Source organism: Emydura macquarii, unplaced genomic scaffold (assembly GCF_026122565.2).
Source record: "Emydura macquarii macquarii isolate MOO-44397 ecotype Brisbane River unplaced genomic scaffold, CSIRO-AGI_Emac_v2 contig_18, whole genome shotgun sequence".
In the NCBI taxonomy this organism is placed as follows: domain Eukaryota; kingdom Metazoa; phylum Chordata; order Testudines; family Chelidae; genus Emydura; species Emydura macquarii.
The window spans coordinates 11,405,179-11,419,459 of NW_027130155.1; the positions used below are offsets into that span (position 1 = coordinate 11,405,179).

The 14,281-nt window shown below is 38.6% G+C and overlaps 1 protein-coding gene across 3 annotated transcripts in view; it reads right to left on the minus strand.

Moving 5' to 3' along the window:
* Positions 1-3,097: 3,097 nt before the first annotated feature.
* DAW1 (dynein assembly factor with WD repeats 1) overlaps positions 3,098-14,281 on the minus strand; it is a 28,743-nt gene continuing 17,559 nt past the window's right edge. For all 3 annotated transcript variants that reach the window (XM_067542370.1, XM_067542207.1, XM_067542283.1), the window contains 5 exons: positions 9,984-10,086; positions 8,114-8,228; positions 6,584-6,660; positions 4,389-4,551; positions 3,098-3,428 (listed from right to left, as the gene is read on the minus strand). In XM_067542370.1, the coding sequence (XP_067398471.1) occupies positions 3,394-3,428; positions 4,389-4,551; positions 6,584-6,660; positions 8,114-8,228; positions 9,984-10,086 (493 nt within the window). In that variant the 3' untranslated portion in view covers positions 3,098-3,393. The remainder of the gene's footprint in view (positions 3,429-4,388; positions 4,552-6,583; positions 6,661-8,113; positions 8,229-9,983; positions 10,087-14,281) is intronic.

A 14,281-nucleotide genomic window follows, 5' to 3' on the forward strand; every position in this document is an offset into this window, starting at 1 on the left:
TACTTGGTTATATACAGAGTAGTTGTAGCGGTGGCAGTCCCAGGATATTAGAGAGACGAGGTGGGTGAGGTAATATCTTTTATTTGACCAACTTTTGTTGGTGAGCTAGACAAGCTTTAGAGCCACACAGAGATCTTCTGTTCTCTTCTGCTGGGCCAATAAAGGTATTATCTCATTCACCTTGTCTATACTAAGGTCACACAAGTCTGAAAGAGGGACTATTACACCCACAGAGAGTGTCTAAATTCTGCATTGGAATTTCAGTTTGGTGAGTAATCAACCTCATTTCTTCAGCTCCACACAACTCTTGAGCAATGAGCTGGGAACAAACTAGCTAGCCAGATTAAAGGATTAAACCTTAAATTAAAATCTTAAGAGTGGATGCACTTACATTGTTTCTAACTTGCTTAGAGACCCCATGTCAATGAAATGTTATACCTTTAACTTTTCATTTAAGAACGTGTGCATTTTCATTTCCCAGAGAGCTGTAGCTTTGCTGAGGTTCCAAGTTTTATTCAGTTGATATGGGACCTGATCCTGAAATGCTGAGCACCTGCACCTCCACTGAAGTTTATGAGAGGTAAATGCTCATTGGGTCACAGGATTAGGCACAGAATAACCACTGCTATTTTCTCTCCTGTTTACCCAGTGCAGGAGGGATTCAACAGCTAAACCAGTTTCTTTATTGTCACTGGTTAAGCAGTGCAGAAATGCTAGAGTTTATTTAATTTTCACAAATGCTGCACATTCCTAATGCTCAGCTGTAAAAAAGCCTTTCCCACTGCTGATCAGCAAAGGAAACCTAAAGCCAGGCTTAACTGGGTCAGGAAATCAGACTGGTCGGAGAGAAAAGTCTACTATCAAAAAGTGTGCTGCAAAATTACAGTGAATTTTAAATGTAGTGAACAATGATGAAATTCACAAGAAATGAGGATACCATACTTTATAGTGCCAGCAGCCTACACTTCGACTGAGATCACTACAGCTCCTCACCATAATTCTGCCTTCCCCGTACATTGGTTTGAGGGGGATGATGCAGCCGAAGTCTCCTTATGTCTCTTCTATTCAGTTTACTGCACACACACGTAAAGAGCAGGCAGAATCTGGCCTGCACTAAGATTCAGTAAAGTCTATAGTACTCCCTGTATGAGTACAGTAGTAATTCCTCAACACAAGTAAAGGTGGCAGAATTAAGCACTTACTTTCTTACATGCCAGATTTTGTTGCAGCATTGATAGTCCTAAAATTTGCATGAGAATTTAATTTTCACTAATATGTAGGATCTGATTTTTTTTATGTTTAGCATCATTTTCTGATAACCTATAATTGTCTTAATACCGTGTGCTAACATCAAAGATAGGCTTCTCACAAATCTTTGCTAAATTAATCAAGGCTGAAAACATTTTACTATGATCCAATGTATGAATGCTTATGATCTGCCTACAGTCAACCTATTACATTCAGGATGTATGTTTCTGGAGGGGCAGATTTTTCTGCAGACACAGCTCATTTATCTTGCATGGCCTTAGTACAGGGTTGTATAACCTGCAGAGAAGGACTGTTACCATGAATCATGTATGCTAGTTTTCAGAATGTCAGGGAGAACAGTCAGGGATGAGATCAGAGACAATGAAAGCTATTTAATAAATAAAAATCATCTCTCTCACAGAAGGAAAGCAGCCAGTGTAAGAAGAGATTTAATTCAAGGCACAGCCACTACTCTGAGGCTATACTAAGCCTTTGGCAACTACCAGTGAACTCATAATGCCACTGGTTTTAATGTTTCAGATATCCAGTCCTGCAGCCATTGTCATAATTGGGATTAGGCCCTTAGAAAATGATTGCAGCTGTAAATATGTTAGCATTTAGCAGGACAAATAGTTAAATGAGCCATCTGGTCTACCAGGCTAATTAAAAATGATTAATAGGAAGATAGTGTCTGCTATTTGTGAGGAGGGAAGTGAGACAGTGGAGAAGGCCACAGGAAAGCAACACAGAGAAAAAAGATGGTTATGTGGGATGCTCCTCCTATCCCTCCACAAGGTCTGAGTGGCCCCAAAGTGAGAATAACCAAGGAGTGGCACAAGGAGTTGAAGAGGGGGTTCTCAGTAAATGATAAACCCACTCTCTCTCCCCTCTCTGTTCTCCATGAATGTTTACCTTACCCAGTGAAAGTGGAGGAGAGTTAGAGCTTTAATTCCTGCTGCATAATCCATCAACTCCCTCTGAGAGGTCAGAGCTCATCCACAGGGGCTGGCAGCCAATAATAGCTCTGCTACTGGTCTGCTATAGTGAGCTTGGGGTTTTGGAGGTTAAGGGGAGGGCGAGTACCTTGGTATAGCTGGCTTGGATCTTCAGGGCTGGAACACAACTGTCCCATGAATCTCTGTCTGCATGATTTGTGTGCACGAACGCACGCACACGCACACACACACAGTTCTCTTGGACAGGATGGGAACAAGTGCATTGGCTCTGCAGCTGCTTTAAAGCTGCAGAGCCCTTGTATTGCTGAATCCTGTTCTCTTGAATTACTGCCCAGTTGCAGAGGATGGGAACACATGGACATGGCTCAGTCAGATGTTATAGTGTTTGGAAAATATAAACTATACACAGACACACAAATACCCTCCATTTGATTCTGTACCCCTCACACACAGACACACTAACTCCCTTCCTTTCATGACTTTGATTCTGCTCTTCTTACCTCTTCACAGATTCAGTCATTGCTGACTGAACTGTCCAGCTAGATCCTATTTTCCACTTTCTCTCCCATAGAAAGAGCAACTTTTTAGGAAGCAGGGTGGAGTGCAGAGGCAGCCACCACCAGAGGTTCTTCAGACACCCCCTACAGGTGAGGAGGTGAATGAAAAAGAGGATTTTTTTTTAAATGCAGCATGTTCCATATTTAGTAACAGCAACATAACTTATCAACAATGACTAACACATGGTTTTCCTCCAAAATATCCAAGTTAGGAACATTGCTCTACAAGTCATACATCTTAGCACGTTAGCTAAACATTTTATTACACACTAAAAGGTAAATGTAGTACAGAAATACTCACAGAAGATGTGCAAATAATGCCCTTTACACACTTAATAGTATCATGATGCTTTTATTACAAATGTTACATGAAAAACAAACAGTGTCCTGTCACAACATGCAGCTAACCTATTGTATTAGTGCTAATAGTGATTCTTGTCAGATAACTACCTGACTTTAGCAGTCCAAAGAGTCAAACCTGTCCAAGTCCAGGGAGCTGTTCTACTTCTGCAAGGCTGAAAACAGGCAAAGAAGGCAAAAGGAAAACATAGTTCTGAAAGATTGCTGATTTTTGACTGCTCTTATGATGTTGATCAAAGCTTCTGGTAAACTGGACCACACCTCATCTTCAGTCAGCGCCATATCCTACAGGTGTTATCCTTGCTCCCTAGTAATAAACACATATTATGGGGGATTATTTTTGCCTTTACCGTATATCTTATCCTTCTTAAGTAATATCTAAATAACTACCCTGTAGGCAGATCTGTGTAAGTAAAATTCTCCTGCCTGTGGCCTGGTCTATATTGCCGGCGAAATTCGGCAGTAGTCGACAGGAGTTACGCAAGCTACGAAGAATAGCTTGCGTAACTCCCGTCGACTTTGTAAATTCCCTTTGGTGCGCCGTCTCCACTGCGCCATCAGGCACTGAATACCCATCGATGCAGCGCTACGCTTTTTGGGGTGGTGGTTTAATTGAATCAACTTCCAGATCAATTGAGCAGGTCTTCCCGTCCACTCAATCGATCCAGATAGCTCGAGCTGATGGCAGCGAATTTGGTGCCATCACTGTGTACATAGCCTGTGTCTGCAAAGAGATGCTGGAGCCGTTCTGCAGCTGAAGTACTCTGTATGGCTACTGCCCTCCTGCCCCCCTCAGTTGAGGAGTTCAGAAAGTGGATTCAAGCTGTAGTGGATCCACTGTTTATGCCTGATCTCTTTCCCAAGACCCCTCTGTTCTAAAATGAATAGCGCTTGCACAAAGAACAGCTCCAGATGCACAGATAGTTCACTCCCATTGCAGAGGTTCTCTGCATCCTGCCTATCTCCTATCCCCTCACTGTGCACGCAGTGTATGAACTGGACTGAGTCAGCTGTTTTGTGAATAGCACATTCCCACAGAAAAGATGATAGGGTTTAGCCTAAAGCTTTGTCCAGGTTTACATTCAAATTTGATCATAGCAGTATGAAACTGAGCCACAGTTCTTAAGTGAGTTTCTCTTTCTACTTTGGCTATGTTTTGGGAGTCACTGGTGCTCTCAGTATGTGTGAGATGATCCAAGTACTCTTTTTAAGTTTCAAAATATAAAATAGTATTTCAAAAATTCCAGATTTGACATCTTAGTAATACCTGTAATGATGATATTGCCTTTGTAGTTGAAAGCGCATGAGAATATCTCATCAGTGTGTCCCTCTAATATTTGAATGCATTGTCCTGTCTGAGGGTCCCAAAGTCGAGCGGTTTTATCAGAGCTGGCTGTTAGGATACGACTGCCTTGAGGATTGAAGCAGATCTTTAAAACAATGACAAGAAAAATGACACCAGTTAGCATTCCAGCCTATATAACTGGAGGAGACAGCATGATTCAGTGGATAGCATATAAAACCAGGAGCCGGAAACTCCAGAATTCAATTCCTGATCTAAAATTAAGGCACAATCCTGCAATTGGATCCATATAAGCAGACCCTCCTTGCCTCTGGGACTGTGAGTAATTGCAAGATCTATCCACACTGATCCAATTACATGATCAAGACCTTGGATAGTAACTCCCCAAAATACTGATTGCTCTGACATTATATGCATGTTATTTACATGGTGTAGTTTTCACTGTATGTGTATCTGAGTGTGTTTTATGTGAAATAAGGAAATCCTCTGTAATAATTTAATTCCCACTAAAAGCCACTTATTTTACATGATGTATTTTGTTAAATGTACACTGCCAAGTTTGCATACATTTTTAACTCCTCACAAACAGTTTAATGAGTATAACCACACTATATTGGGTTTATTACACAATGAAAAATGTTATTACACAGACTGTTTATGAATTACTGATTGGTAACAGTGCCCAACATATATTGCCTATTCCCACCCCCCAAAATGGACCTGCAAAACAACAGACTTATTATCACATCCTTCCATCCACCCAAAATACAGAACAAAAACAGAGCAGCCTTTCAATATGCTCAAAAGGCAAATTCTGGCTCCCAGGTAGAGAAACTAGCTCCAGAATTAAGGGCCTTGATGGAGAGTGCCCTGCCACTGGCCCCTTCTCTTTTAGATCTACGCTCTGGCAGGGTCACCTGGCCAATGAGGGAGATGAAGTATTGTATAGAATTTAGTAGGTAAGATAAGGCTATCCCTTCTGAATCTAATTTTCTCTCATTTCAGGATTTTAATAATCAAATGAATGTAAGGAAACCATAGCAGGGTGGTTTGCCCTTTTAAGGGACTACAGAGCAAGGGAGTAGAAAGCCTTGGCCTAATGAGAAACCCACTGACCAGGTACTAGGAGGCAGCTGATCCAGCTAAGCAGCAACTAATGATAGGCTCTGATTCCCAGATGGAAGATATAAGTGAAGACCCAGGTCTGTAAGAGAGGGAGGGCCAGGAAAGACAAAGACTTCACTAAGCAACAGGACAGGTAACCCATGTGGCAACCCTGAGAATAAGGGAGGGCCATGAACTTTGAGCTACTGGATGATAGAGGTTTATCTGCAGTATTGGTCCAGATCAGGACTATCACTTTGTTACTTGTCCATAGTTTGTGTTTGTGTAAGAGAAGAATAAAAAAGCCTGCTCTGAAGGCTAAAAACAGAGTTGGGTGTGGCTAACTGTTTTGTCCCCAAGCTGGTGGACAGACCCACCAGACTACAAACAGCGAGACTTCTTTTTTTTTTTTGCCAAGAAGTAGCCTAGATCCTAAAAAGTTAGTACTTCAAGCCTGGAAAGCATCAACTGATTGAAGCACGATGGCGCTGCACACTAGTTTGAGTGCTCACATAAATCATGAAATAATGATCAACTTGAATGAAAAGCAGGAAGAATTGTAATAATTAAATTACAATCTTTGCATTTAGGGTAAAATTTCAAAAGCACCTAAGTCACTTAGGAGTTTTCATTTTATTTTCAAAATTGACTTTCAAAGAGGCATAGCCTCCTAAGTGCATACGTTCTTTTGAAAATGGGACTTAGTCACTTTTGAAAATTTTACCCTTAGTGTAATTTTACCCTTAGAGACGTGGGACCCTATACTGGCCTCCAACCCAGCTGCACAGACGAATAAAACAGAGTAAGGAGAGATTCAAAGGCCCCTAAATTGGCAAAAGAAAGGAAGCAGCTTGTCTGAGCCATGCTCCCCATCCCAACAGGAAGCTGGAAAGTATTGGAAGACAGCATCCTGAGTAAGCAATCACCAACAGGCTATAAAAACCCATGCTTACATTAAATTTTGAAACTTATGCCAGTGACATGTAACAATTGCTGGTAAGTATGATGTCAATTAGAAATAAAAAAGAGCAGGCAGAAACCACCACACAACCCACCTTAGAAATTTCACCTCCGTGACCTTCCAGCTTTGCAATGCATTTTTTTGTTTCAGCATTGTAAACTCTTGCTGAGCCTGTATTTGGAGAAGAAAAGCCAAGTGTGATTGTCTGTTTAAGTCTATGTATAGAGTTTACATCCATTGGTAGTAAGGGCCTCAGCCTGGAGCCACTGAAGTCAATGGAAGTTTTGCCATTGACTTCAGTGGAAGCAGAGGAAAGTCCTGTATTAGGAATAACTAAGTTAAGACCTGATTCTTCAAACACAAACATGAGTAAATTCTCTCACACAAGGAAACCCATAGACTCGCATGCTTTTAGAATTGGGACCATAAAGTGGTTGCCTCCAAAAAGTCATGATGATTTTCCAACATTTAAGTACATAGTAATATTTCAAATCACCACAGGTTTCCCTTATACACAGAGTAGGTCAGGAAATATCTGATATGGTAGGAAAATGTGGACTTTTTAATGGCTTCCACTGTACAACTCTGAATATACACAATTTGTACATATCCTTTGCACCTTTGTGTAATCAAACACTGAATGTTTGCTAATATTTTGTCCAATCTAGTAAGTATCCCAAGTGATGGGGCTTCCGTAGGCCTACAGTTCTTACTGTCATGAAGTTTTTGTCATAAATTACATTATTTTACTTACTAACATAGGAACTACCTAAACCAGATCAAACCAGTTCTTTGATATCCGTCACTGACAGTGGTTGGTACCAAACGCTTCAGAGGAAGGTGTAAAACACCCACATAATGGAAAAACATGAAGTAACATATAGCATCATTAACATGTGCTACTACTGAAACAAAAAACTAAGGGGGCTGGAATATAGCAAACTATTTATCATGAGATAACAACCCTACAGAACATCTGAAATGCTATAATCTGTATATGCAGCCTAAAAGAGAGACAGAAAATCCGTGGCTATTTAAAGCTAATCAAGAGGCATTTTTATTGTCAAGGTAGTTAATGTGCAATCTGCTGAACACAATCATGAAACTAAATTGTTTACTTCATTGTTATGTATTCTCTCTATATATTAGGAAGTCATAGTAGTAGTTCGAGTGTTAAACCTGTAGAGCTGGCTTTCCATTTAAGCCTAAATTTGAGCCACTCAGACCTAACTTCATTCAAAAACTATTTTCTCCCCGCAGCCTCTCATGCATTTTCAATCACAAAAAAAATATTATTTTCCCTGAGGTTAAGTGGACAAGGCATCTTGGAGAAGATGAAAGTCTGAAAAATGAGAGCATTTTCACTTTGGGAGAAATCTTTTATATATATAAAGGATATACAATATATATAATATATAAAAGATATTATAATATCTATAATATATATATTGCCTAGACTCTCTGGTTTGCCTGAGCTGCACCCAGCATAAAAGCAGAGGGGAAGAACAAAGCAGTTTTTATGCTACCACTGTATTCCTCTGTTCCTGCGATCAGCCAAAGGCCTGCTCTAACATCAGCTGCCAGTATATGAAAACACAATACTAGCCCCGATAAGTTCACCTACCATCAGCTGAGGAAGTTGCAATACGCTGGCCAGTATAATCAAAACACACATCTAATACTTCATCATCATGACCTGTTAAAGTTGCCACACGTGTCCCGGTCACAGCATTCCACAGCTGCATGTGGATAAAAATCAATAAATAAAACCCTATCCAAGTAATTACAGGCAATCATAAGCAATCTTACTATTTATTTTGATTTGAGTTGCTGGATGTGTATGTAAGCAGTCAATCAGTATTGTGACTACAGCATATATATGCACTGATTTAATGCATAACAGAATGTAATACCTTAATAAATGTATTATTGCATGACACCCCTGGATTTAAATCAATGGAGAGGAAATGAATTTGCTTAGCCAGTGTAATGCATAGGAAACATCATTTCTGACAAACAGCATGTCTGATAAATATTATGCTTCATTTTTATTAATTTAATGTGTTATCACTTAAGCAGCATTCTCTATTGAAATCAATAGGGAGGTTCCTGCTTACAAATTGATATAAGGTTCAAACTACCCATAATTAGATCTATACTGAATGATATGTACTAATTAAATAATGTTCCATTTACAAAGAGTGCATACATCAAGGACCCATGAGTAAGCGTCAGTGAAAGGTCACTGAAAAGAATTCCATGAACTGACAGAAAAGAAAGAGAGACAGAGAATCCAAATGTAGGGAAAGAACCAGTTTTCTTCTGAAATGCTATAATCTGCATATGCAGCCTAAAAAAGAGATGGAAAATCTGTGGCTATTTAAAGCTAATCATGAGAGACTTTTATTATCAAGGTAGCTAATGTGCATCTGCTGAACACAATGTGCAGGCTCTGGTAAGTGAATCTAAACAAATTATTTCATTTCTGCACTTAGCTCATGTGCTCCTTCCAGTCAGGAAGTAAAAAGGCTGTCAATAGTCAGAAAGAAAGGCAGGATTTTGATAATACTGCCCTAGCTATTTTTTGTATTCCTGTTTTATTACAGCCAGTACTAAAATCCCTGTTCATTTTAGTTCTGTGATCAATGTGGGACAAACCATGAACCTACATCAAGAAATCCACATGGGACAAGAAAACTACATGAGGTTCCCTTGTGGAGTTTCCTTCAACTTCTTCAGCCAGGATGCAAGTTCCCCTACCACAAAAGAAGCAGATGGATTGGCACCCAGATCACATGGATTTTAAGGATCTAGCAAGAGGCCACATCCCTCCACAATGCCTCTTGTACTCTCTCTTGATTATCAGCATGACGTCCGCCTCTCCTGGCAGCAGCTGCCTCTGGAGCTAGGGGTACCCTTATGAAGTGGTACAGCCTTATTCCCATTTTACAGATAGGGAACTGTGGCACACAAAGATTAAGACCAACATGGTGTTTGGAGGAGTTGGAGGTACTCATCCCGTTTGAAAGTCAGGCCACTGATTTTCAAAATGTGGCATCCAAAACGACAGGTATGCATTACTAGAGGCCAGTTTTGAAATATGTTCCTTAGTGACTAAAATCAAGGTCACCAAGTCTATGGCAGAGCCAGAAGCAGAGAACAGCTCTCCTAAGTAACAGTCCAGGGCCTGAACTACAAGACAATCCTCTCTCTCTTTATCAAACAAATTACAACAAATTATCTGTAATGGAGCACCAAATCCTGCCTTCCAGTTTAGCTATACTGGATGACTGCTACATACCATCAGTCAGTTAAAATGTTCGTTATACAAAATGGATTCTGAATAAATTACAAAGATTTTCTGCAGCCATAACAAAGAGTACAGGAATTCACCGTGTCCTAAATGATATTTTACAGTGAATTATTTCTAGTGTAACATGAAAAGCAACACACAGACTATACTGGAGGTTTTTGTAGAGATCCAATTATCTTACCATGCATGTTTTGTCCATCGATCCAGTAACAATTAGAGAGCAGTCCCAGTTGAATTGTGCACTACTAATCTCTGCCCGATGACCTATTAAAGTATGCAACTTCCTACCAAAAGAGAATTAAAATTCATATTTGTGCATTTGCATCAAAACTGAGATAGATATAAAAGTATATGTTTATAAGTAAGCTAGAAAGATAGTTTTGTAGTTAATGGATCAAATCCTTCCTGCATCATCCACTAGAGTTATTGAAACTCCTGGTGTTACGTGAGCAGGGTTTGGCTGACTGCCTAAAAGAAAGTGAGTCTGGTTCAGCTTTCTCTAGTGGTGTATCAGCACCCATTTCCTCAATCTGCTATACCAAAAATGGTTAGGAGTACTGTGGAAGGAAGCCCCATTTGTACTACTTTCTCCTTTAAAAAATGAATTTAGTGCTAGTAAATTGTAGCAGATTGGCAACACTAAGTCTTCTATTCATCCACAATGCAAGTACAGCCCAGACAGAACGAGCAAGTTTCTCCTCACTACTCTGCCACCATGCCTCGTCAATGACCTTGAATGAAATAGCTCTGTAAGAGCCCAAATCAGCAAGGAACTTAAGCATGTGCTTAACCATTGAAGTCAACAGGACTTAAGGGGGTACATAAAAGTTAAGAATGGGTTTAAGTACTTGATGAATTGGGACCAAATTGAGAGATTTCAAACGCTGAATAAATCTGAGCTTCTCTGTTGAGCCTACCGATAAGGGAGACATTTAGTAAAGTGGATATGTCTGTTATAAACTCAAGTGTAACCCGCTGGCTCATTTCACAGTGGACACATCATAGTTACAATTTTTGGTCACTTACAAACAGGGCTGGATTCCAGCTTGTGACCTATTGATAAAGAGACTTCATGTCCCATCACCAGTCCTCTGAGCCATTAAGTTTCTTATGTCATTCTCTAATATGCTCTGGTTCAATGAAGGTTCATCAGAAGAAAGGTCACAAAAATCTACAAGACCCAAAAGCCATTGTTACACCAAAATGGGCACAACTATGGGCCCAATAATGCACAAAACTCCCATTTAAATCAATGTGAGTTTTACCAATATAATGAGTGCAAGATCAAGTTGTATATGACACAGTCCAAATATTAGTGGAGACTCCATTGTATTTGGACCCTGTTTTGACTAACAGAACAACCATTATAGTGATCCAGAACATGTTAAGGGCAGGATTCATTATTTAATCAAATGTATAAAACTGGGAACACCAGTTATCTATTAAACTCTTCAGACAGCTTTTGCTGAACTGAGCTGAGTAATCAGTCATCAATGCCCATTCTAAATCAGTGGGCCATAAAGCACTGAGCCCTGGAAGAGATGTATTGATAAACATATTAGAAGGTCTGTAAATTAGGAGATATATCACATTATTGTTAATAGAACACAGCTACCGGTTTAACAACTAATCAAGTTAATGACCAACAACAAAATGAATCTAAGTAATTCAGAACACTCTTTTTTTTTTAATTATTAGACAAGAAATAGAGAAGGTCTCTATTATTGTATACGTTAAAATGAAAGATTCCCAAAGGCAAATCTTCTGAGTAACCGAACATCCAATTTTGTTTACTGTAACAAAAAATACCTATTACACTGGAGTCCCTTTAATGGATTACTCTATTTCTTCCTAATTATGTGTTTCCTGTTCTGTTGTGATTATGTTGACCTTTTTATAATAACTAAATGATGGGGAGTACTTTGGTTTTGTGAACATATTATTTGGCCATTTGTACTATTATTGTGTTATGCGGCATCCAAAAACCCCAATCAGGATCAAGGCTTCTCTTTACAAACACAGAGGAAGAATGGTCCTTGCTTCAAACTTTTGTATACATACCCAGATACATACCCAGTAATACATCAATATACTCGATATATTCAAACATTCTGTTATTTATGAATTTCACAAACACTGCAATTTGTCAGCAATTCAATTAGGAAAAATCTATATAACAATCAGAGTTGGGGAAATATCATAACAATTTTTCATTCAAATTTTTAAATGATTAAGCTTCATCCATGCTCTTGCCCCTTTTGTGCTCACCTTCCATGAACGTTAGAGCAACATTTACTGGCACAAATGCTCATGGACAGTTAAGATTGGACGCTCAAATATTCATACCAGAAATGGTATATTTTGTATGATGGGAGACAGACTATTAACATAGCAGTTGGACAGTGATTTCATAGTACCTCGCCAAACTCCAATTACAGGCAGTTAAATGGACCAGACAAGTGTCTGACTGCATTCTCAGCTAGGGCTAAAGCTGGTTGAAATTTTTTCATTGAAACACTTTTGATAAAAAATGGATTAGTATTTTTTCCCCAAAATTGAAAACCAATCGTTTTCAGTAAAAATCTTTAAGTTTTGGAAAGAATTTTCATTTTCAGTACAAAATTTCAGTTTTTGTTTTTGACAAAATAAAAGTATTTTTTTAACCAAAAATAGTCACTCTCATTTTGGATTCAGTTTTTCATCAGAAAACTGAAAAATATTCATAGGAAAATTTTAAGAAAAACAAAGTTTTGAAATTTCCCACAAAAAATAATTGCCATTTTTCAACCCACTCTATATAACACAATGCACTCAAGCACATTTGTGTAACTGTGATGAAAGAAAAACGTAATTACATTAAATTTTTGAATATTTTCTAGGAATCTTCCATTGGAAAAGGCCTATGGGGACCAAATTTAAAGGTTTAACATTTTCTAAAAATCCTGTTTAATTGCTATGTCCCCTTTTAGGGATTCAACATGCTAGTTCTCTCTTCAAATTTTCCTCAGGATAATAAAGTATGCCCATCTAGTCACATGGCAGAAACAATATCATGCAATATTGGAATCAATCACAATTAACCAAAACAACTGAAATTTAGAATGTCAAAGCATCACAAACAGCACATCATTCATCACGCTCCTTACTGTAAAAGCCAAACCACACAAAAAATCCAGAGCATATTCAAATAAAATAGTTTTGAGGAAAACATGATCTATGTGTGAATATTCCTCAAGCACAAAGAAAGGTTAAATTAGCTGAGTTCATTCACAGTGAATTATTAGCTCATCTCTAACAGTATTCTAAGTATGTGTGTGTCTGTCCTCCTTTAATAGTATATATGTGCATCACTGTCCTGTGACCGATAAAATGCCAGACCTAGACAGGAGGGCATGACTTGCTCTCTAGTGATGACAACCCACACAAAACAAACTAGATTACCAACTACTGCTACTAATAATAATACTACAAGCTCTAGTGAACACTGCCAGCTACTGCTGACACTTCTAAAGCCTATGTGTTCATGCCACTCTCCAGCGCTTGCAGCGTTCATGGGAGATAAGTCATAAATCTACTATACACACTTGAGAATGTTTCACCAGTTACCACTAGCCTAATGACAAGTTATATATCAGTCACTTTTTAGTAGTTTTACTTAGCAGATTCAATTCCACTTCTGTAGCTGCTTTCTGCTGATGTTATTCCATTGAGATCAACACAATGCTAATAATTACCCTGATACATCCAGCAGGACTGCATGTGTTTCAGAAACATGAGAGCAAACAATAAGATCACAAGTGACTTATATCCTGGGGAAATTTTTCTAGCATATCAGACTTAAAAATTCCATTTAACTTTCATATTTTTTTCATTCTTTCCACACTCTAATCACTGGTGTTTAAACAAGAATTTTCCTCCTTTACAATCCATCTCCTGCTATTTGATCCTGAAGTAAAGTGAAGTCACAATGCTGAATCTGTAACATCGTAATCATTTCTGTAGAAAAAGGTGCAACATTAAAAATCTAAGACTTTGACTTTGCTGCAGGATCAAACAAGAAGAAGCTGGAAGAAAGATCTGTTCAAAAATAAATATCTGCAATAACAACAAAACAAACACAATAAAATTACTGTCAAAGGGCCGAATCTGGTAAGGTGCTAAGTGCCTCTGAAACACTGAGTCCCAGCTCTTACCGTTGGGAGCAGAGGGTGTTCAGCACTTTGCAGGATCAGGCCTTAAATGATCTAGAATATGCTGATTATTTTTTTCTCCAGAAGAGATTAAATGGCCTTTGTAGTCTTGATGTTACATCATCGTGTTTGTTATTTCAATGGTATCCATGTGTACACAATTGTCCTTCATTTTAATCATTTTAAAGCACACTTACTTTAATGATATTTCATCTAATTTCATGAAGAAAGAAATCCTCCATGAAAAAGTAATGGAATCTTTACCTTAACCACAAGAAATCCTTTATCA